At 38.4% G+C, this 25557-nt stretch overlaps 1 protein-coding gene across 15 annotated transcripts in view; it reads left to right on the forward strand.

Moving 5' to 3' along the window:
• Positions 1-25557, forward strand: part of PARD3 (par-3 family cell polarity regulator) — a 455098-nt gene that overhangs the window by 260993 nt on the left and 168548 nt on the right. For all 15 annotated transcript variants that reach the window (XM_062621555.1, XM_062621561.1, XM_062621556.1 and 12 more), the window contains 3 exons: positions 12391-12579; positions 13053-13223; positions 23844-23994. In XM_062621555.1, coding sequence (XP_062477539.1) covers positions 12391-12579; positions 13053-13223; positions 23844-23994 — 511 coding nt within the window. The remainder of the gene's footprint in view (positions 1-12390; positions 12580-13052; positions 13224-23843; positions 23995-25557) is intronic.

Below are 25557 nucleotides of genomic sequence, written 5' to 3' on the forward strand. Positions count from 1 at the left end.
ACTCAAGTACATTGGTTGATGCTATTACTTTTTCAGGCCAATAGAATATAACTGTAAAAGTGGACGTTTGAGTTGAATGTAACATTCTTCACTTCTATCCCTCTGGCTTTTGATGTCCTTCTGGCCTGAAAGTTATCTGTATAAGGGCTCTGCACAATCGGGAGTGTATCATTTCAGGCATGCCTCAGAGTATCTTTTTAGTACATCTCATTAGAGTATGTATGTTTTTGTTTTCGTAGTTTCTTACCACCTACTGCTGATATGTAAGGAGATCAAAGATCAAAGCCTAGGACAGTGTTTCTGCCTGTAATTGAATACAATTGAGAATAATTTGTGGGTGCAGCCTTATGAAAGTATCCTGGGTTTAGGAGGCGAAATTCTGCACCAAAACCTCATTAAGATTAGGGAGATTGCCTATAAAGTGATTATATTTGCTCATCTATTGCAAAGTTAATTTTTTGTAGCAAATTCCACTGTCTCTGTCATTTTTGGGACCAGCAGGCTGACTTCATCTAAGGAAAGAGCAAAGGAAAACAAGTATCTCTCATTTGTTCTCTATAGATGTGAGATGAAAATGGCTTGTTAGTCAGCAGATCGTGCAAAAGGGACAGGGAGTGTATGAACAGCTAGTCATTTCTAAACAACCAACCAGAAAGACCTAGCAAGCCTTGGCAATAAGGAAGTGAATTGGAAAACATGTGGAAGCATATTTGATAAGTGAGGGAATGAACTAGAAAGGTGGTTAATACAAAAATGTTTTTTTGCATAATGTCTTGGGGTTTTCATTCATTATGGGGTGGGATTTTTTTTTTGTTATTTATTTGAAGGTTTAGAGCAACAGTAATCCATAGTAGGAACAAATTTGCCTACTACTGGGTGGGAATAAAAAGTGAACTAAATGTGAAAAGTGTGAGTATGATGCACAATGCTTTTGCACTTACCTCCCTTCTTCCAATCTACTTTGCTTTGGATAAGTGTGATACTCCAGTTCTACAGAACTAATTTTCCTCAGCTGCACATTAATAATACAGTCACACACTGTTTTTTTTTTATTATTATTGAAAGTATTTTTCATTGCTTTCCTTTATTCTCCTTGGTTCTGCTCAATCCCTGTTTATTCCTCCTCTGTCTGTTTTTCAGGTCTATGAGATTTCTAATCTTGCATTTTCTATTTCTGTGTCTGCTCTGATCTTTGTGCTGTTAGTTTTGAGGTTTTAGTCTCCCAGTGTCAAGGACTTGATAATAGAAAGCAAAGCAAAAAAGCAACAAAAGACCCCATGATGAAAGCATTGCAAAGCTATAGAAATGAGAGAGAGGTGAAGAACAGGTTTATTTTTAATTTAAAGGCAAAATGGTTGTATTTTTTGTTGTTGGGTTTGGGGGTTTTAGGGTTGTTGTTTGTTTTGGGTTTTTTTTTGCTATTGTTACGACTTTGTGGCAAAATGGAAGAAAAATTCACCTTTGAAATTAAAAGAGAAAAAAAAAATACAACTTAAAAGCAGAAAGCCTAAAACAATTTATATGTAGATCCTGAAATATAAACTGTAATTTATCAATACATTATTACTACTCAGGAATTACTTTTGTGTAATTGTTACTTTGAAATGGTTTACACTAATGTGCCACTCAGATGCAGTTGTTAAAATGTTCATAGGTGTCATAAAAGGAAACATTGAAAATCAGTTTTTTTTAATTTATTTACTGACCTGAAATCCTTGAGAGAGTTATTTCTTACTACGCATATAGAAAGCATATGACTTCATGTTTTGCGCACTGTCACAGAATACAGATTCTCAAATTCTCATTCTTCAACTTCCATATGAGGAGTTTCCGTAATTTGCTAAGCTTGCAGAATTTAAGCTTTGCTTTCCAGTTATCCGTAAGAAATGCAAATTGCTGATGCAACTTCAGCTTCTATCCGGTAACTGTGCCCTAGTGAAAACAGTACTGCTGGTTTTACCTTCTGTTTTGCTGATGAATGGAGCAGGCACTCTGTTTAGACCTGGAGCAAAGAAATCTCTCTATCTTGAGTGAAAGACTGTTTCACCCAGTCACGAGTTTGTGCCATTTGTACGTCTGAGGACAACATGGAACAGATGCACCTATTTCTAAACATGGTGATTATTTGGAATGTAGGAGATTGACCGTAATATGAAAACTAGTAATTTATCATTATTACATTTCTGTTTCTAAGCATAATTATCTTAATCTTGTTACAGAGCATTGAAATGAACTGTTAATTACGCTATGTAAAACATCTGCCAATTAATTTTTCCTCATACTCTTTGAAAGTCAATAGTGTTTCAGTAATATTTAGCTTTTACAATTGTCGTTCTCTTTTTTTTTTCTGAATTTGGAGCCAGCAAGTTAACTTTCATGCAAGCATAATGCTAGAAAAATAATAAGTACGTATTTTCTAGGGAGTTTTGTCTATAGGTAAACAGAGATTCAAAGTTAGGATTCAGGATTTTATTGTATGATTGTTACACTCAGCAGCATGGAAAAACTTCAGTTTTCTGTTCTCATTTGTTTTTCTGTCAAATTGCTGTAAGTGAGCAGAATGTTATGAATTTTAGTGAGTGTAGGATTTGTAACAGTGACATAACAAGAGCTGTTGGTGTGTTGGAACAATATCTAAATGTTTAGCAGCCCTGAAAGAAATTGAAACTGGGATTGCTTATTATTTTCTCCTGAACTCGAATATCTTAGTCCTGTTATTATCTAAATTTCATTTTGATCACTGTAGTTTCAGATCCAGTTGCTGGTTTTGCCATAGACTTTTCTGTGTTATTCTGAGTAAAATAGCTAGCTAAATGTTTTGTGCAAGAATTCATCACCTACAGGAATGGGGTGATGCCACTGTGAACTAATGCATAATTATTTTTATTCTTTTACTTTGCAACTGTTCATGTTATATGAGAGGTATACTAGCAAATTCTTAAAAGACATCATTTATATCAATTCATAGGTGAAAAATTCTTGGAGCTTAGTTTTGGGGAAAAAAGTGCTGTCAGTGTTGAGCTTTAAGATGGTGGTGTTCTCAGTGCACATGTGCTTATTTCTTATTTCTGGTGAAAAGCTGCTTGTATTACTTCAAGCTGTGTAGTCACTGGGTACATATCCACAAAGCTTTTTCAAAAGCCATAAATTAAGTTCCCACCACTTTGTATTTAGCACTTACATAGAACTTCAGCTTTTATATCAGCTCTGTATCATTCAGTTGATGCAACTCCTCCTTCGCACGTGACCTTCTTTGGAGTACAGTTCGGAGCATCAATTTCCATTGCTGCAATAGTTAACCCAAATGTCTAAAAACTCTAAAAACTGAGCTCAGACCACGCATAGACTAATATCAACCTATATCAACAGCAGTGCTGATGTCATCAGATAGGGAACAATTTTATCAAGAGAGGAGAGGTTTGATGATTAAGCTGATGCTATTTCCTCCATGGTGTTTAGGAATACTGCAAATAACTGGTTCCAATTATTTTTATACCTTTATATCTTCCAGTGGTGTGAGGTACAAGGGAGATTACAGTGTTTTAAAAGCCTTTTGTTTTTAGTGCTATTTTGAGTGGTTTCAGATTATATTTTTAATAAAGTTGTGACATAAAAAACAGATCACTGGCCATATGAAAAAAGGAGTTAGTGAATGTGTGACATTCTGCGGGAAATTGTTTTGTTTACAGCCTTTTATCTTAGGAGGTGCTCTAATACTGAATAGCATGTTCTGGGGCATTAATGAGTAGAGCTGAGAGATTAATGCCTAGTTAATAATTAATACAACAGTTGAGTGACTGTGTATATGAATGGTCTATGAGTAGTCTGAATTTCCTGGAATGTTCAGTGATAATCCTCATAAACTTGTGTAACACTGTGTCTGGGACTGACCCTCAGGCTCATAGTTTTGACTCCATTGTCTGCAGTTTATTTACCCATGCTGCAGTGTGGCAGACTGTCCTGGGTTCAGCAGTAGCAGTCGTTTTTCTCCTTCTTGGTAGCTGGTGCAGTGCTGTGTTTTGACTTTTGGCTCGGGAACAGGGCTGATAACAAGGATGTTTTGGTTTGGCCAAGGACTTTGTGAGCCTCATGCTCTGCCAGGGAGGAGGGGAAGCCGGGAGGAAGCAGAGACAGGACACCTGACCCAAACTGACCAAAGAGGTATTCCATACCACAGCACGTCATGCCCAGGATGTAACTGAGAGTTAGCCAGAAGGGCTGGTGGACTGCGGGGTTGGAGGAGGTATGGGTCAGAGCTTGGTCGGGCTGGGGGGGGGGGAGTTATCGGTCAGCTGGTGGTGAGATGTTGTATTCTCTTTTCTTGTTATTTCCTTTATCATTGTTATTATTGGTGGTAGCAGTAGTGATTTGTGTTGTGCCTTAGTTACTAAACTGTTCCTATCTCAACCCATGGGAGTTGCATTCTTTTCGATTCTCCTCTCCATCCCTCCAGGAGTAGGGGGAGGGCAAGAAGTGGGGGAGTGAATGAACAAGTTGCCTGACTGGGTTTAAACCACGACAGTTCTTTTTTGGTGCCCAGCGTGGGGCACGAGGGGTTGAGATAATGACAGATCTGACCGGATTAATAGTCACTCGTCACAATGCTGATTTATTGGCTCTCAAGTTTGTTCCTCTTGATCTCACAGTTTCAGTATATCGTATCTTACTTCCATCCGGTATTTGCTGTATTAGTGTTTTTCAAGTGTGGGGCTTGGGCTAAGGTTTTTGTCTCATTGTACTTTATGGTAATGACTTGTAATACAATAGAATCATTGTCATTTAAACCACGACACAGACCCAGGCTGGCTCTGTGCAGCACTGCTGCTTTAGCTGTTTCCCAGACCTTGTGTTGACACTGCTTGCTGGCCAAGTGCTGGTTTCATGGAAGGCAATGTACATGTTTCTCCACTGAGGTTCCGTAACAGGGTTGCCTCAGTGCCACTGCTGCAGGGTTGGTGTGCGCATTAATATTCACTATTATTACTCTATTTCCTACATACCAGCCTTACATTATTTTGGATAATAGTTGACTGTGTGAGGCATTTACAGTTCAAATAGCAGATACAGGGTGTGAGACTGAAAGAGGCTGCCCGGTTCCTTTAGTAGGACATCGGCTATCACAGGCAATAGGTTCACATCAGGTTCTTTGAAACACTTGTCTAACTTTGTGTGAGTAGAAAGTTCACACTGTTGCTTGAAATTCTTATTTAAACCTCTGAAAACTCATTGGTTCTGTGCAGAGCTTCTTTTACTGCACTATTGGCATTAGACTCTTGATGTTGATTCTTCCTTGTTACATATCTAGGGAAAATAGTGAGATGAAGTAGTTTGCCATGGTTGCCTGAAAGTCTGCAGCAGAAGTAGGAGTAAGACACAGGTTAGTCCCAGTGCCCCGTAGGGGCCCTACCTCACGTGGTATGTGTTTCTTACCATGGACTTCTACAAAGGTATTATTTCCCTTTTAACCTTGTTTTTCTGTCTGGCTTTCCCAGACGCTCTCTGTCTGTTTCTGTAGTCTTTCAGGTCTTGTATATCCAATAGGCCAGTGAGAGAAGTATAAAGATTTTTGTGGAGCTGTGTCAGTAGTGTGTTGGGCATTGAAGTTTTCCTTAAACAAGGGATAGTGCGGGGAGCTATAGCTTTATAGGCTTCTTTGGCAGAGCAGACACCTGCTGTGTATCTAATCCCTTGGTTCTCACATCTCTAGGTTGTAAAGAAATGGGGTTAGCACTACAATTGCATATTTCTTTCAGAACATACAGTAGGAGCGCAGAGTTTGAGTAGGAACAACAGTTTGGAACAGGGTATGTTGGCCTGAATAAAGTACAGTCATTATGGTGATGGCGAGAAACTAGTCCCTGTGTAAAGTTCTGAGATGCATAACTGACAAAATATTCTTAGTGGTCTGATCAGTTGATTTGAAATGTAGAATCTCAACTTCTTAAAACAGATCAGAGTGCTAGCATTAGAAAGTATAATGTTAGCATAGACAAGCAATGGCCTTCTTATAAATAACAGCCATGTGGATGTACTTAAATATGGGCTTTTGCAAAGCTTTGATTTTCATACTAAATGAAAATCACATGATAGAATTTTTGTGCTTTGGAAAACATTTAATTTTTCCTAAACCATTTTTTAATCCACCAAAACAGTAAACTGAAGACATTTTTGAATGTGGAACATGCTTTTTGATATTAAATTAAATCTTTAAAATGGTCATAACTGGAAATATAACGATCCTGTTTTGTGGTATTTTCATGAGCTAGCATTTCTGTGTATAAATACATACCAAATTTAATCCACATATAAGATGCAAAAAATATTTCCTTGATAGGATTAAGATTAAAGCAGACCACATTTCCCATAAAAGTCTCAGAATTCAGATGTAGTTTCTGATATTTAGCAGCTGTTATTTGATTTGAATGAGTGCAGGCTTTGCCAGATGTGACATATTAACTTAGCTAATATGAATAATGAGTCTCAGTGTATACGTGCAAATAAGATTCATTATTATTTATCTAACATATGGGAGATATTAAAATATTTAACCTAGGAAGACTTAGGAAAAGGAAGCAATCATAAGAATTTTAGTCGGTTAGTTGGCTTAAGCCCTATATCATTTTATAACTAGGTAAGTAGACAATTTAGGCCCTTATAATCTGTAATGCAACATACGGTTGATTTAAACAACAACAAAAAAGGAGATAAAAAAACATGTTGAATTTCAGGAGTAAATTGGGTCAGAGTGTGCATGTCACTGTTGGATCAATAGACAGGCTTTTCTCTGCTGGAGGTCCAGTTTTAAATCTGGCTGAGCTGCTGTAGTTGTATTTATCTTTAATGCCTACCCATAGCAGGATGCATCAGCTCTCAGTTATTCTTCCTGAGTAGAGACCTCAACTGAAGTTAGAGAGGCCACCTACACTGCTCTGTTTTCTGTACCTCCAGCAATAATACATCTACATTTTTATAATTACTAAATGTCACCCCCCACGAAACAGTTGTTGACCAAGGAAGCTGTTTTGGTTCCTTAGAGCTGTTTGATTTACATGTCCGACATTTGTGTATGTGATGGCATATGATGAAAGTGAGTCATCATCTTTTTGTGTATCTCAGTTTCGAAGGTGGTCTGCTATGACAGCAATGTCAACCCACCTAACTTGAAGGAGAAAGCAGCTTGAGTCATCTCTGAAATGTCATGTGTGTTTTAAAATAAGATTACTGTTTTGTCATAATAATACCAAGACAAATTTTATTGGCTCCCCAATATATAGGAGTTATGAGTAGCTGAAAGCAATGGAAAAGGCTGTGTGAAATCATTCCTCCAGCCCTTGCACATCTTTCAAGAACTTGAGATTTTAGATGTGGAGAAATTCAAAAGAGAGGACACATTGTGAGGCAAAAGGTTGATAGCTTAGCAAAATAATAAACGATGGCTAACATGCTTAAGGCTGTGATGTTGAAAGGCTGGACACAACAGGATTTGGGTCAGGTAAAGTGAATAGTGTAGATGGGGTCATTGGAGACAGGGTTTGTTTTATAGCTATATGATTTGTCACATGATTTTCACTGTGTTCTGTAGGTGGGTGTGTTTGTATAAGTGCAGGTGTATACTAGTGCAAAAGAGCTCTATAAATGTTTTCATGTAGATGTTTTCATATACATAGCTTAGAAGTATAGGTTACCCTTTAAAAGGGGGGGTACAGAGCTTTATCAGTTGTTCCTGTGAAAGGAAACAGAAGTGCATTGGACTTTTGTTGAAAGTCCCATGGTTAACTTCTTTTCTCTCTACATAATCACAAAGTAACCAGTAGACAAGTTTCAGTGACTTAATAGCTTCTGAGAAGACAGCATGTCTAAGCTTGCAAGAGAATGAACTTCACTTGAGAGAATGCAGCCAGATTTGTAGCTGCAGCAAGCCACTTGGGAAACTTGTCCCCGCTTGATTGAAAATTGCTTCCCCCATGAAGTGGGTGGAGATTTTTCTTCGCTGTTAGGTTTCTTTCTTCACCCATCTCAGGCTGCTTACTCACCAGCAGAAGCCTGATGCGATTTTTATAAAGGGAAGAAGTCCCAGGCAAGAAATTTCTTCATATTGTTCAAATCATAGAAGGATTAAGGAAGAGATGCTGTTATTAATATGATGAGATAAATTTATTGCACTCTCAGCATCATGGGCCATTTTAACATTGTTTATAAAATTAAATTAGGTTTTATGGTTTGATCAGAAACCAATGTTATGTAGAAGAGAAAAATAATTTCCTCCCTGTTTATCTTATGGCTTTTTAAAATCTGTTTATGTATCGAAGTATTGCCATAAGTTTACTCTAGTCAGGAAGTTTAAATTTACAATATATTTATGTTGTACTTAAAAGTGAAAAACTTATCTCAAATTTCACTTAGCATAAATTAATGCTAAATATAAATTTGAAGCAAAAAAAGTCACCTACATAATTTATCACCAATTGAATTTTTATTACAAATTACATACTTGGGCAGCTTCATTCATCCAGCCAAAATCATTTCAGATGACCTTTTCCTCAGCAGACTCTGTCTGAACAGAATATTGTTCTGCTGTTAATTGTTTTGAACATAGTGTATGAAAAATCTTAAGGGAGCTGAATTTTGTTGTTCAGGGCTCACCGTACATAATTTTACTTGCATGTTTACTGCTGGCCTGTCAAAGTATATGAAGGAATAAATTTCTCCCACAGATCAACTAATCATGAAAACAGTGTTGAGGTGCTTGATTGACATAGTGAAGCTGTTAATTTAGAGTGTATCAAGATCAAATGGAAGTTATTGCAATTAGGATGTGATTGTGTTCTCGGTTGAAATTTTGAAATGCTGCATTTTAGATTTTTGTGCATTTTTATGCTCTCAAGGATGCATTGGGGAATTTCCATGATTTGTTACATTTAGACATTTAGTGTTCAACATAATTTCAGTGCAAATTTTGCTTTTTCATAATAGCTGATATTTAATTATTTGGGGAGAGTCACTGTACATGTAACACTACTGTAAAGGGCTTCGGGGAACAAAGGATTCAGCCAGACTGTGGTTTTATTGGGGCTTTATTTGGTTGGTTTAGTTTTTACAACTTTGGTTCAAAATATTATGGTATCGGGCTAAAATCTTCCTGCTTATTTCTCTGAGAATGGCTCCTTTATGACATGCTTAGAAGTTCCTGATCACTATATAGTTCTGTTGCAAGGTTTGTATGTATGAAGTTGTATTCAGTATAAAGCAAGACCTTCTTTGCTACCATGGTGTGGCACAAATTTTAGAGTTGGTACTTTCATATCCATAGCCATTGAATCTTAATGGTTCAGTTATACCCGAAAGCCACTTTTTTCTCCTATTCTTATAAGAAATGTGGGATATCAAAAGTAATTATTCGTTCTCTCTCTTTCTCTTTTAAAAATCTACATGCAAGCATATGGTACTGAGAAATGACACAGGTACTAGATAAAGATCAAAAGGCTTCTCATGTCCCTAAAATTGCAGACACAGGTATGGTGGTGAAACAATTTGGGCTAGTTAAAAGAAGCTGTGGATACCCAGTGAAGTCCCTAAAGCAATTTTGCCTTAGCCCAGTAACGGTAATTTTTTTCTTTGAATAAGTTGAGCATTTTTCTCATGGCTTCAGTACTTCTGTTCCAGTGCTGAAGCTGCCGTTTCTCATTTTTTCATGACCATGGTCTACTCACTCTTGTGCAGTTGCAAAGGATTATTTTGCTCCAGGTTTAGGCCTTAAGTTTCACCTGCACACTCAGGTGTCTGTAGCTTGCTTTTAGCTTATTTCCGTATTCAAGACTGTAGAAAACAAGAGAGCAGAAGCCTTACATTAGGAATAGTGTTGAGCTGGTAATGCAGCTCTTTGGTCTCGCTGAAGAGAAGCAGTGTAGAGGCCATTAACCAAGTCCTTAGGGATGCTTACAGAGACTCTCTCTCCAACTGACCCTTATAGAAGGCATATAGAAGGCATATAGAAGTACACCCAACAGGGACAGGATGTGCAGGAAGCAGTTTGGTTCTCTGCCCTGGAGAGGAGATTGCTAGGCTGAAGTACCAGCAGGGTTTTTATGAAGATAAGAAAATTCTGAGGGTAGGGAGGGTTGGTTGATTATAAATTTATGGTAAGACTAGTAAAGAAAAATCTAATCTTACGTGCTTCATTGGATTACCCATACATCCTACCTTGACTGTATTTCCCTTTTGGCTCACAAGCTTTTATTCCTACTGTAATTTATTAAGGAATATGAAAGTGATCAGTATTACGGAAACAAAAAGATAACATACATCTGTGTCAGACTGGTTTATTGACAGACTGCCGTCTGACAAAAGATGCATTCAAATGTATGCTGTAACTACTGCATCTGTGACCCAAGCAGGAAAATTAGGGTTGTAATTTTCCCCAAATTTGGGAACTATTTTTTAGATCCAGTATTCTTCCCACAGAGTGCATCTTTCCTTTCCTGAAAGCTAGCAAAGATAATGCTGTTTTGCATAGCTAAGAGATGTATTTGGATAATGGGATTCATAAGTGAGCCAACCAAGCTATAGCACTCAGATAAGGGGGTTTTATTATTTTAAGTTGATGAAGCATTATGCTTTGTTAAAAGGTGGTTAGAGATGAGCAAATAGTGTATAGTGCAAGGGAAAGGGCTGATGAACACATTAAGGTTCATGCTTTTAACCATGTGGGAAAAGATGGAGCTCCTGTTTTTCTTCTCTCAGCTGTTCCAGTTCTCTCAGCATCTGACCGCCTTCCCATGTGACATTTTCACATTGCATTTCTAGGTCAATGATGATACAACTAGCATGCTTGTGCCCAAACTGATCATCTCAGTCTGCTGTACTCCACATAGCTTTCAGATCCATCTTTGTCATAGTCTGTGTTTGGATATCAGAAGAGCTTTGCTTTTCCTCAGGTCTTCAGAAATAGGGACAGCTCAACAGGCACACATTAACTTCTCATATGTCTTGATACTCAAAGTATCTGGGAGTAGGAGAAAAATAGGAGGAAGCTGTGCAAGTAGATGAGAATGACATGGGAAATGTTGGTATAAAATCAGTGTCAGTAAGGGAGGTGACGTATTTGCTGGGATTATGAAAAAATTGGCCAGGTTAATTCTTCCAGAGAAGAACTGTCAGCTGCTGGACATTAGTGTGCACCTTCTGCTGGACATTCTCTTACTCTTTCTCCTTCATGTGGGTGAGAAAGAAAGAGCACAGTTTCCTTCTGCAGCACATAAGCATCATTCTGGAGGCCAGACCCTGGGCCCACTGCAGAGAACTGCCTTTCAGAGCATGCCTTTTCTCTTTGATTGAGGAAAGTTATAATCAAAAGTTATTATAACCACTTTGTTATAACTGAAAGATAGTCAGGGACAAGTGGGTAGTGTCTACTGCAAGGGACAAGGCTGGTGAACAGCCCATTCGTCCTTTTGGGAGCAGCCTCTTGTGCTTGGGGCCTGATCATTTTCTTTTCTGGGTGCTGTGCCCATGCCTGCTGCCCCCAGAAGTGCCACTGCTTTGTGGGGACACCACAAGGCCCCCGCTCCTGGACCACTGCCACTGTGAACTTGGCAGAAGGTGAAATGAGAGGCCGATCACTTTGCATGGCTCTTGTGTGCATGAAAGGGTGTTTCTGAGCAGCTACTTGCTAGGGATTCTGGCAAGCCTGGACTATAATTCCAGGTGTTCAAACCCCACGATTGTCCCAACCAGGCTAAAGCTGGGTGTGGAGGATAGTGAAGAACCAAAGATGTGGGTAAGGTGATAAAGGTGAAAGGCAGAGCCAGGAAGGACAAGAAAATTGGAAGAGCTGGATCTGATGTTAAGCCTGGCAACAGCAGAGAGATGTGCTGTTGCAGATCTCGGATGTGTAATTTTCTGTGTTTCCTAACACAGCTAGTTTTAAATGAAACGAGATGAGTGTGTAATTTTTGAATTTAATTTTCTTGCACAGTTTCTCCCAATGACTGCAAAGCTACCATAGATGATGATGGTATTTTAAAAATTCTGTCGGTTTGCAAATCAGAAAATATTTCTGATACAGCTCTCTTTTCGCTAATGAAATAGCAGCTTCTGTGTGAGTTGGTATTAAAAGCACATTCAGTAATGACATACGATTCAATTATTTTACTAGACAGAGAAGCACTTAGACACAAATGTAAGGTATGTCTGAATCTATGCATCAGCTGGAGGTGATTGAAAATACACTATCTGTACATGTTTCTTCAAGTAATTACTGTGGAAAATATTGTGGCATTGTAGTTAAAAGTGGGGGAGGTGGTGGTGGAGTTTAATGCTAATAGCTGTAGAGGGAAGAGAATTCCCAAAGAGAAATGCTGTTCTATAATCCCATGCTAATCTTCCTGACAGAAAGCAGAAGAAGAGGAGCTTGTCCTCACACCTGATGGCACCAGGGAATTCCTGACATTTGAAGTTCCACTGAATGACTCTGGGTCTGCTGGGCTTGGTGTGAGTGTCAAAGGTAACCGGTCAAAGGAAAACCATGCCGATTTAGGAATCTTCGTCAAGTCCATTATTAACGGTGGAGCAGCATCCAAGGTAAGAGGGAACATCTGCATACTTTGGTCTTCCTCTGTTTTCGATAATAAGGCTGTTTTGAAAATAACCACAGATTTAAGAAGAGTGAGATTGCTCTATAACTGGCTTTTTCCAATTACACCATCAGAGGTGACATTTAGATTTGCACTCGGATTCACATGATTGCGGGTCCCAGGATTTAAACAGCCCTTACAGATTCTCGGGAAGGATACAAGCCGTCTTTGGTACAGTTCAATTAGTATGCTATTTGTGCAAACAGGTTATGATAATAGCTTGCATTACAAATCTATAACTGGAATAGACATTTCCTACAGAGGCTGCAATGGAAGCTATTATACGAGTGTTCATTTGGCCATGAACTATTAGACCTAAACATATTTGATTATTTCGCTTTTGTTTTTTTCCTCTCTCCAGCAGACTAAACTACTTTTGTCTGTGTTTTATGTAACTAGCTATAACCTTTTCTTTTCCAGGATGGCAGGCTTCGAGTGAATGATCAACTAATAGCAGTAAATGGAGAATCACTATTGGGCAAAACAAATCAAGATGCTATGGAAACCTTAAGGAGGTCCATGTCCACTGAAGGAAACAAACGGGGAATGATTCAACTTATTGTGGCAAGGCGAATAAGTAAATGCAATGAGGTAATGCGCTTTTGATATCGGGACTGGATATTTTCACTTCTAAGATTTTGTGTTATAGGATATGTCATGTTTCTTCTGAGACCTGAAAAATATTTAAGAAGCTAAAGAAAGAATTACAAAATGATCTTGAGTTTCAATGTTAGACATGCTAACCTTATTACTGATCAATAAAGTTTTTCCTTTGAATATTTTCATCAATGAATAACAGGAAACACTGAAGAAAACTATATTGATTTTGTAACTGGATCCCACTGTTTACGTAATTTTTGTTCTTTGGATTTTTTTTCATGTAGGTCTGTTGAATCATTTATAGACTTAGTGTTAACTGACTTGCTTCTTTGGCACTTTCAGTTTGTTTAATTAAGAGTGTAGAGTATTATATTTTATCTAAAAAATTGAAAGCTCCATGTAAAGATTCTGCAAAACTTGATGCAAATAGTTCTGTTATTTCTGATTTTAAATTTGTTGTGTCTTGGCCTTTGTTCCAGGGAAGTATGAAATACTGAATTCAGGGTGAAGTGGTGATTCTTTGTCTGTTATTTTTGCAACTTTTGTCTCTTCCACTGCAATGTTAATGTGTTGATGTTTTGAAATATATTCATGATTTCTAATAGTTTACCTTCTAGATTAATGGACATAATGCTATATGGTAGGAATATGTAGACATATGATGCCGAAAAGGACTGCAGATGTTGTGGAGGACTGAATTAGACTTCAAAATGATTTTGACAAATTAGAGAAATGCATTGAGTTAAATAGGCTGCAGTTGAATGGTGAGTCAGAGAAGCATCTTAGGATGTTCTTAGGACATCTAAGTCATTCTTTCATTCTTGTTAACAATGGTAAGGTCTTACCAGGAACGTTATTTCTTGATGATCATGCTTCAAAAATAATGTGCACAAATTGTTTTAGTACTGCAGATCCTGCCTGGGGGAAATGGGATGGTTTATTTTTTAATGCATAAAATCAATCTTTAAAAAATTCCAGTCCATAGTGTATTATAAAATCATGTTTGAAAAAGACACTAGCCTCTCTGAAAGTATTAAGCTTCTCTTGATTAACTGCTTATACGCAGCTTTAATGTACATGCATACGTTTGTATATGCACATTGCTAGAAAGGCAGCTTGGATGTACACAGCTTCTCACTTGGTGTTGAAGGAATTCTGATCTTTTTATATTTGGTGATGTCCTACCCCTAATTCTGAATCTGGACTCCAGACCATCCTTTGATCCTAATTCCTACCCATTTTCAGATGCATTTTATATTACCACATAAAAAGGATGAAATATTTAAACTATTTCTGTGTTTACTAGAATTATTTTTTTCAAAAAAAATTTTTTCACTCTTAGTGAAATTCTTCTAGATCGTATGTATCAAGACAGTATTTGTAAATATGATGCAGGAAATCCAGCAATGTGAACCAAAGACATCACTCCTCAAATACAGTAGAGTTTTTACTCACTCAAGTTAAAAATAGTTTGGTACCCTACATCTGCTTGACATTTAGCATGATTTATTCTGCAGAAATCAGGTGCCAAAACTGGAACAGCTCAGTCTACAGTATATGCACTCCAAGATGAAGGAGCTGATGTTAGAACCATATTTATATAGGCTGAAATGGATCTGTACAGTGGCAAGATAGGGAGCTTTGTCTGTCTGGGCTTACATTACAGTTTTTGTGCATTTTCCCAACTCCTTAGTAAGCCTGTGAGATGAGCCATAGTGATTCAGGAAAGTGGTGATATGGTGTAGTGATCATCAAAATAGTCTGAAAGACTGAAAGTCTGCAATGCCCAGACTTCAATGAAATAAAAATCAAAGAATATTTTTTGTCTTGGTATTTTGCATTGTTCAAGAATTGAACAGATTTAGACATTATTAATTTGATATAATACTGAGAAACTATGATAATACTATTTATGTATCTTGCGTGAAAGCCATATATGTGAGTATGGTATTAGCCTATAAATAATGGACATGTTGATTGAGACCCAGCTGAGATCATCATTGTGCAGCTGAGCCTTGCATTCACTTCCCATGGAACACCAAATATTGGCCATGTCTACAAGCCTTAGCTATATTAATTCAGCAACGTAGATTACTTAGACACATATTGGTACACAAGTTTTCCCCTTAGAATGTTCCTTTAACTGCCACCAGCAAAGATTTTTAGTGTTAGAACAAAACGTAAACGGCATCTGACTGGTAGTACATTCACAAGCTTGCAGATTAGAAGTAAAAGCATCAGAAGGGCAGACCCAATCTTGATAAATCACACATTTTACCAGCACAGAATCACAGAATCCTTTATGCTGGAAAAGACCTTTAAGATCATCAAGTCCAACCATTAACCTTACACTGCCAAGTCCACCACTAAACCATGCCCCTAAGCGCCGTATCTACACCTCTTAAAAACCTTCAGGGATGGTGATTCCACCACTGCCCTGAGCAGCCTGTTCCAATGCTTGACAGGCCATTCAGTGATTTTTTTTTCCTTAATACCAGTCTAAACCTCCCCTGGCACAACTTGAGACCATTTGGTGTCATCCTATTGCTTGTTACTTGGAGAGGAGACCAACCACCCACCTCACTGCAAATTCTTTAGAAGGAGTTGTAAAAAGCCTCTTTTTCTCCAGACTAAACAACCCCAGTCCCTCAGAAATGGGGTTTAGTGGTTTTTATTAAAGACAAAAATAAATGTTTACCTTTTGAGAAAGTATTTCCCTGGTGTTTTCTGTGTTCCTCTTTCTCATTTGGTTCTCCAAAGGAGTCATTATAAAATAACAGTAGCAAAAAAAAAAGTTCCTCTTCAGCTGATTTATTTCCTGTGTGGATTCAGCATGGTATGTGCCCACTTTATGGACAAAAATACAGCTTGCACTCTTGTTAGTCTTGCAGAGCCACAGTTAAGTGGAACGAGCTCAATTATATTCCCTTTTGTGCATTGCACATTGCAGTGTTCATTCTGCTCCATCCCAGCAGTGTGGTCATCCTGCACCATGGAGCGAGGTCAGGACTCTGGGCCCTGGGATTCCCCACTGTGCCATGGAGCAGCCTCAAGTGTTTCAGGAGGGGAATCCATACAAAGGATGATAATGCCAATGCAAAAAAGATTGCTCAATGTATGATAAAAACATGTACTATCTGTCTGTTAGAAAAACAACAGCAAAACAACCCAACCTTTTTTTCCTCCTGGCTTCAAGTCCACTAATTGTTTTGCATTTGCAAAATCAAACTGAGCTCTTTTGAGATAGATAGGCAATGGAGTCTGCTTCTTTTCTTCAGTAACACTAAGTTTGAATGGGATTTTAAGAAAGTAGTATGAACACATTTCCTCCAGTTTTAAGATCCATTTTCATAATCAGCCCTAAGAATTGCAGGGGGAACTCATTTGACAGCATGATTCCGTGGAATGCCATTCCAGAAGAGGGATGGCTCAGCCCCTGCTTTCTTGGGTTTAAAGGGGCAGGGACAGTTGTCTCCTGTCTGCTGCAGAGGAGCTTTCACTTTGTCAGAAAGCTTTCTTAGGCTTCAGAAGGCAAAAGTCATACTTAACTTGAACATGAAACTTCCAGAACTTTGTGAAATGACTTCTGATACTCCTTTTTTATGCCAGCATTAATCTGACACAGCTTCAGCAGTTTTCATGTTGTGTAGAGTAAGCCCCCAAGGCAATTATAGTAAGAATTAAAGTGTACATAAACATCTTAAAAGTATTATCTTGTCTTCAGAGAGGTAGTGAGGAGATCATCATCAGTGCTTATGTAACTGTAATGTCAAAAGAAACCACAGACTTCCCAGAAGGTAAAAAGTATTTTTATGCTGTTGTGGTTTTACTGAACTGAAGAGTTTCCTGCAGAACAAATTTTCATTGACTCGCCAAGAGACAGAGTATAATCAGTCCAGGTTTTTCAAATGAATTATCTTATAGTAAATATTGATATAAGCATGGGGTGAGTGGCAGTTATGAATGAACTCCAAGCCAAAACTGTGTATCTGTTTGCATTACATCTATACAATAGTGCAGTAATATAGTTCATTCTGTAAGCAGCACTACTACAAACTTTGCAAAGATTTGTTTAATATCTGAGCCATACCAGAGAGTGAATAGATACTGTTAGTGTTAGAAAATTTAGTTTGTGATTTGGATATATCTCAGGTACCCCCTACTCTCTTTCCAAAAAATGTTAAATACGCTGTTCTAATCTATGTTTTACAACTTTCAGCTTTTCCCAACTCATCAAATTTCCTGTATAAGCATAGAAGGACTTTAAGGTACAATTCCAAAGTTGTGCAGACAGTGGCAAAAGTGGGGACAATAACAATAGTATTGACTTGATATTCATACATGGCCAGTATTTAACACCTCAGTTTTCAGAAGACATGGCCATCAGCTTTTTAGATCTTTAATTCAGGGTTGGCATTTTTCTTTAAATTCTTTTCTTTAAATTAAGGAGAAACACTGGCACTCCTTGCACCATGTTCTGTTAATTAGTGATATGATTAGGCTGTATGGGCAAACAGCTGCTGGCTGTATTGCCATAGTGCATAAACAGCGCTTAGGCACAACTGTGAGGCAGATCCTTGCACCTGGCGGCACTATGTGCTGATTCAAGAAAATAAAGGTAATTGTTACTTTTGGAATTCTGCTCTTTTCAGTCCTGCAACCTGGACAGCTTAGAGGCACAGATTGCTCATCAGCACTCTGTTCATGCCACATGCAGGCAGCGCTTGTCTGTCATTAAGAAAGAAAGCATCACCATTTTCCTTCAAAATGAGAGATTTCAAGGGTTTTTCTTGTCTATCTGCCTTTTTGGACAGAATTAATGTCTTGTCAAACCTGCCTGAAATGAAGATTTGTAAATGATTTGCAGATCCCCAAATTTCTTTCTGCATGCCTGTTCATCTTGCTCCAGTTGCTGAGTTGAAAATGGAATAAACCAGGAATCAGAGAAACAGTCATGAATCCAGACCATATAAGGACTTCATCAAGTGTATAAATAAATTGACTGGTAGACAGATCTGTGAGAGAGACTGCAGATGGGTGGAAGTATAAAACGTTCAGCAGCGTTTTTCCATACATGCATTACTTAGTTACCTACATTGAAATGAATGACAAGTTTGATTTTTTTTCTTGTCTCACTAGATTAGTTTTGTGGAGACCTTCTAGAGTTCGTTTAACAATGAAAAAGGCTTTAGCACCTTCTCCAAACCCAGTGATTTCACTCCCTTCTCCAAGTCATTGAAAAAGCTGCTCATCAGCCTAAGATGTTCCCAGCTCTCTCCCTGGGGGAACCTGCAAGTGGTTCTTCTCCATCCTGAAGACTAATTTTTGTGTCCAATCCTTTAGCCGATTTCAACCCAGAAAATTAGTCCAGTCCCATGAAAACTTACTTTGTTAAATGCCTTTGAAGCCTTGGTAGAGGCTTTTTGTAAATGCAAGTACATCATGTCAGTTTCATTGCCTGAGAGCTCAGAAAGCTGAGTGGCACCTTCGTGCACACCAGCATCCCAGTGGGGCAGGATTAAATTCTTCCCTCTTCCTCTCAATTTCTGGGGCCATATTGATATTATTATTCTTTCTTAATAGTGGCACATTTTACTTGAACTTCTAATACAGGACCTGTTAATGGTTGTCTTTTATGCCTCTTGTGCTATTTTTGCTTCATGATTTTTGGTGTCCTTAGGTAAATTTCTAATAGTAAACATTCCAAGATATTAAAAAAGTTAGTTGCTGGGAAAGTATGTACATGGTTTTCTATTTTGTAGTGGTTTGTGTCTTCTGTTTTGCCCTTTTACCTGTCCCTGCTTGCTTTGACTTACTTTTTTCTCTTTTATCTGTTTTCTATCCTTGGTATCAACTTACAAAGCTCCATCTTGGCACAGGTTCCTCCCCATAGCCCATAACGTACCATCTAACTGCAATTTGCAAAGCTGTGTGGGTTCCCTCCTACCATACTGAAAGCATTTTTTGTCTTCTGCTTGTCTTTTGACATTTTCAGAAAAATACTGTATTTCTTAGAAACTGTACTAATTTTCCATTTATTAGCGCATGATTGTACGTGTAAGTCAAACCTGACCCTTTTACTGGCTGTTTACCTGCATTTTTACATCTTGCAAAGTCTGGCCCTAAAACAGGATCCCAACTTTGCTGGTAATAAAGAAAAATCATATTTAGCATTGGTAGTAGTAGTATAAAAGTATCTCTATTGAAAACAGGAAGCTGAAGCATTTTGGCCATTTTGGCCACGGTGCACAGAAAAGAAAGGAAAAAGAAAGCCTGGAGAATCATTCCGTGCGACAGAAAGAGCTTTGGTACCCTGAATGCAGTGTAATATATGGCAAATTTGTATGCTGGCTGCTTTAAAATCCATAATGCTTGCATGCCAGTGTTTGGATAATTTACTTTCTGAAAGAAGAAGAATGGTGTCTGATTATCGTTTTGTTTGTTTTGTTGTTTGTTGTTTGTTTTTTTTTTGGGGGGGGTTAAAAAAAGCTTGTTTATGCTTTGAATATTTTGGCAATGTTCTTGTGCATAAACTTTTTTCCTGTTTATGTGTATAACTTCAGATAGGATGGATGGTGGTGTTTAAGTAAAAAGGACCACATAAGTTGTCCTTTTATCATCTAGATAAGCAGCAGCTGGGCTAGCTAAGTACACACAGTGCTTTAGCAGGCAGCTGGTTCTTATCGGAATGACAAAGGGCCAGGGTAGAGACCTTTTTGATTGGGGAAAAAAATAAATTTTGTTTCTATTTTTATTTTAAGAGAATGGGGAGAAATGGAGCTACAGGCAGTCTGTAAGATGTGAGGCTTTATTGCATTTTTATGAATATGATCATTTATTACAGATCAGCGCTAGCACCCAGAGAGGGAAGTCTTTCTTTTCAGCCTGGAGAGGAGAAGCCTCAGGGGGATCTTACCAGTGTCTATAAATACCTGATGGGGGAGAATAAGAAGACTGATCCAGACTCTACTCAGGGCTGCCCAGTGCCAGGAGAAGCAACCAGCACAAACTGAAATGCAAGAAATTTCTTTAAATGTAGTAAGAAAACTTTTGAAAGTGTGGTCAACCACTTGCAACAGGTTGCTCAGAGAGGTTGTGGAGTCTCTGTCCTTGGAGGGATTCAAAATCCAACTGGACAAGACACAACCTGCTCTTGCTGACCTGGCTTTGAGCAAGGTTGAACTAGATAATCTCCAGTGGTTCCATCCAACCTCAGCCAGTCCATGTCTCCAAATTGCCAAACCAAGAAGTGATACTTCTAGGGGCAGCTATTGATAGGAAGTATAGGGGCCAGTTGCTTCCTAGCTTGCTTTCCTTGCCAAGCCTTTAATAAAGGTTAGGAATTTGTACATCTTTGTATTACTGTTTATCAGTTAATCAAATTAAATTATACCAGATAGCATTGATACTGGCTAAGGGAAGAACTGGAATATGTAATTCAAGCTCTTTATTAGAAACGCATCAGGAAGAAGTCTTTATTTGAACTGCATCCTTGTTTTGGACTGTCGATCTCTGTCTTGCTCACAGCATGGTTTCCAAATTCCATGTATATTTCTTACACAAATTTTCTGTTAACAATGTAAGGAAAAGACTTTTTTCCCCTTGTGAAAGTCAGTTGTATAATTCCTGTCTAATTTTTGCTATTTTATAAAAGGCATTGTATCTTTTGGAAAATATTTGTGTAGTTGGCTGTCGATGCCTTTGTTTAAATCCAGCTTTTGATATGCTAATTAGAAATGGAAAAAGTTTTCCCCATGAAAATTATAAAATACATGATTCACTTTACAAAACATGGCCATCTAAACACAGCGCTCCTGCTGTTTCTCTTATTTACCGTGTACTTTACTGCATTACCAGGAGTGAATTTCTTTGTATTTCTCTGATTCAGAGCTTTCTTCTTGTCAGTGTCTTTCTGAAAATCTCTTGAGATGTTCCTACAAATGAGTTTGAATGTTGATGGGTTGTCACATGAAGGAGGACTCCGTGATATGGCTCACTAAAAGCTGGACACTTGTTACATAAAGTCATCAATATAGCACTGGGAGAATAAATCCCAAAGCACTTTGATATTTTCACACCTTATTTAAAGTCAGTGAAATAAAGGTTAGTTCATCATTTAATGCCTTTAACATGCAAGTTTAAGTCCTCAAGCAGTCTAATGTTGCTGTGCTTTTTTTTTCTTAGTCTTTCAGAATTTAACATTTATATTCTTTTTGAGTTTGCGTTAGATTCCTTTATGACAGAGGCTACAAATATTGTTTAATTTACTTTTTGGTAAATCTGTCATTTGTAATCTGCAATTTAAAAAAACTAATAAAACAAATCCTCATTTCACAATTTAAACCTTATTGAGTCTAATTCACTTGCACTGCAAATTTATTATTCTCCTGCAGCTTGACGTGCCTCCAATTGTAATTGTGTTGACCCTCTGACGTAGTAAATCTCCCCAGTGCTTATCAAACTGGGAGAGATAAGTCTACAATTTGGAACTTCATTAAATATCTCATTTATATTAATCAGATGATGTCTTTGAACAGAAATAAGAATTTTTGCAGACTCTGTGACCTCCCAGTCATGGTCTCCTTGACTTTGCAATGCAGTGTTTCGCAAACCTCCACCCCTCCATGTACCAGGCGTCGGGCCAGGACCCCAGTGTCAGAAGTCATCAGACCATTGGGCTGACTTCAAAGCCTCTGCTGTGGAGACTGTAGCTGAGTGCTTTGTAGCCTTTGAAACAGATTTTTAAAAATCTTTCATAGCATATATTTTTAGTCATCTGGCGGTTATGGGTAGAGTGATTAATAATGGGCAGCTGTTTCAAGAACTAAAAACAACCAACAAACACTCCGCTTGTTATTGTAATTCCTGAAACTATGAACTGCTTGGAATAAGTGTGGCTTCGGAAAGTTTGCAGCATGCTCAGTATCTTGCAATATCTGGTCCCTGCTGCATTTCAGTACATTTAAATGTATGCTGTGGGATTTGTGTAAGGACATTGTTCTTGAGATTTAACTATGCGCTTCAATATGAAGAGGCTTGTTGGCAACAACAGCTAACACTTTGATGTGTGAGTTTGTATGATTACCCTGCAAAGCACGTGTATTTTTTAATATTTGTTTATTTCTTTTAATAGGGCTACATTCAGTTCCCTCTGCTTAAGTGATTTGGTTTAAAGATCTTGGTGAAACCCCTTTGGTAACACACATTACCAAATAGCCAGCAGTGCTAGAGCTCAGGTGAACCAAGAGCTGTAGGGGCAGGAGAGCTGGATGGCGTGAGGGCTGGGTGATGTCGTGGGGAGTCTGGTATCTGTCTGCAGTGAGGTACTGGCGGCTGACAAATTGGGTATCCAGCCTGACCAGTGAATGCATGGGCGCTCATTCCCCCCTCTCACAGGGGCTGTGTTGACAGCAGCAGCAGTGCTGCCCTCAGCTAATGTGGTGGCTAAACCCAGCTAGACGATATCAAAGCGCTTGCTTTCTTTGCCTCATATGGATGCTGCTCTCCACTGAGCTCTGATTCTCTGGGACTCACTAAGGAAAACTCAACTTTTTCCTCTCTTTTTAAAAAAAAACCTGAGAGGCATACACAGGAAAACAAGGGATGACCAGCTTCTAGAAAAAAAGCTGAACTGGGACATCACTCAGGAGAGCCTTCTCTTGAATAGCAGCTTTGGTGGGGCGGCAGCATACATGTAGTCTTTTTTCCTGTGCATGTGGCCAAGCAGCCTATTTGTCCATCACTTCTTCCACCACCTTCTTCATCCATCTTGTGGTGCCACAGGGATATCTGGCTGGAGATATGGTGGGCAGGGACATTACATGTCCAGGGGTTGAGGTCTGAAAAGGCAGTTCTGTTTTTTGTGGCTCTGCCTGGATGCTGCAGGAGTGCCAGTGATCAGGGAAGCTTCTAAACTGTATGAAGCATACAAGGTCTCTGTAGCCTGCAGCCAGGAAAGGCAAAGCAAAGAACTCATCATAAGTAGGAAAAATAAAATAAAATAAACTAAACTAAACTAAACTAAACTAAACTAAACTAAAATAAAATAAAATACTCTATGAAGTTTGACTTCTTTTCTTTTTTTGTTTTTTTCTTTCCCTCCAAAGTGAGTGTTTGTGTATTGATTACTAATATGTGTGGTGGAGTTTCCTGGGGGTTTCCATGACGATTACATTTGAAAGCAAATTGCACCGCTTCAAAAACCAGCAGCAGCCCACTTCCAAATGGAGTTCATGCTCCTGACAAAGGCCTTGTTCTGACAGGCTGTCACTGTGGGAGAGATGACCCAGCTGTCTGCCCAATAGCACTGCAAAAAGCCAAAACTGTCTGTTTAAGAAATTATTCAACAAAGAGACACCAAAATGCAGGTTTTTTTTTCACCAATTTTCTGCTGAAGGTTTTGAAATTTGACAGGGCACCATAGGAGGTGCAGAGTAAAGTGGCTTAGAAAGTTGGTCATTAAGCAGAGCTGTCATTACAAATCATATTTGTCCGGGGTGAGAAGTTCTAGCTCATTTGGTGCCCAGACAGGTCTAGGCCTTAGGCAAGTTGTTACAGTTCTCCCATGCTGCTAAATGGACCCTGGGCGCTAATTTTCTTCTCTCTGTGCAGCTGGAGTCACCTGGGAGCCCCTCAGGGCCAGAGCTGCCCATAGAGACTCTGCTGGATGAACGGGAACGGAGAATTTCCCACTCCCTCTACAGTGGGATCGAGGGTCTCAACGAGTCGCCCACAAAGAACATGGCACTGAGTAGAATAATGGGTGAGTCAGATCAGTTCTGCTAATCAGGGTGTGTTTTTATACCTGTTTGTGATTCATCAAAGGGTGATTATAATGTTGGAACATGGATGTTGCACCAGTCAACTTAAAGCATGCCTTCATATTGCTTCACGCAAGCCTTCGGGATAGTTAACATGAGAAAGTGAATCAAACGGAATTATAAGGTGAATTTTATACCCTGTGGCAAGTAATAGAACAAATAACAGGAGCATTTAACTTAGTTTTTCAGTGTCTGATCTGGGCCAAGAAATTATTGGTTGGTTTAGTCTCCCATGTTTCATTCACATGAAAGTCAGTGACTCATGGGAATTTATAAATGATTTCAGTTCTCTTCTCTGTTTCAGTCATACTAAAGTACAAAAAAAAAATAAGGCAAACTTGCATCAGTTTATGCTTATTAGGGCATTTTGTTAATTTTTTTTTAATTTCTGCCTTGCTAATTTTAAGCGCTGCTTGTATACATTCTGTGCCGTACCATCTACATGGTCCCAGTGGATAATAAGGTTATTAGCAGTTCCTCTGCAGCAGTTCAGCTTTCGATGCACAAAGCTAGGTAACAAAGACTTGCCGTGCCACAGGAGTGATTGGATTTACTGACTAGGATGGGATTAGCTTGAAAGGATTTTCAAATTTAAGCACAAAAAGCGGCTTGATGAAAATAGCACCTGACAGAAGACGCGACAATTGCTTGCTTGAGTTGCAAGTTTTAAGCATAAGATGTGGCCATTAAATCTGAAAATTTCTTAGTGTGCTTGGCACACAGAGAATATATTAGAAAATGCTGCTATAAACCTGATATGAAGCAAGGCTGAATGTGGGTCTTAATTGCTTCAGGTTGATTTTTTCAGCCTTAGAAAATGAAGGTCCACCACTTACGTTCCAGTCAACAGTTTGTATATATATTTCACTGTTTTGGGGTTGTGGGGTTTTTTTTTGTTTTTAATTTGGGGGTTCACTTTTTCTTCATTAAACTGTTGTTAAATTCTAAAAAACTACAAACTTGCTATATTTCTTCAGTTAAGTCTTTTTTTTTTTTGTATGTGTGTGCACTTGTGCAACAGTAATTAAAAATAAATTCTATTCAATTGCATTACATTTTGTTCAGCTTGGAAGAAAAATTGTATACCTGAGAATCAAGAAAACACCCAAAGTCATGTATTCTTAAAGAGAACAATATAAAGAGTTATTTGTTGACAAATTTAAGGAGTGATAAAATAATTTCAAGTCTTTAACACTAGTCTTTCATAGAAGGGTCTAGTTCTTGTGCTGTGAAGGCTTTAGATACAACATTTGCAAAGCACTGCCTTCTGCTTTTTCCATCAAGGTTGCAGAGGATTTACACATAGAGCTCATATAAGTGTTAACGAGTTATCGGTTAAACACCTTGTCCATTGATGGGAGAAGAAACCCTGAGAGAGTCTGTGTGCATGTGCGTCAGCAATGCAGTTTACTTCCACATCAAAGGGACATAGGACTTGCATGCCAAAGCAAACTACTGGTTCATCAGTTTGCTTTCATCCCTTTAGCAGGAGCTAGTAACTGATG

Source organism: Pezoporus occidentalis, unplaced genomic scaffold, assembly GCF_034315485.1.
Source record: "Pezoporus occidentalis ecotype Australia unplaced genomic scaffold, CSIRO_AGI_Poc_V1 ctg23, whole genome shotgun sequence".
NCBI lineage: Eukaryota > Metazoa > Chordata > Aves > Psittaciformes > Psittacidae > Pezoporus > Pezoporus occidentalis.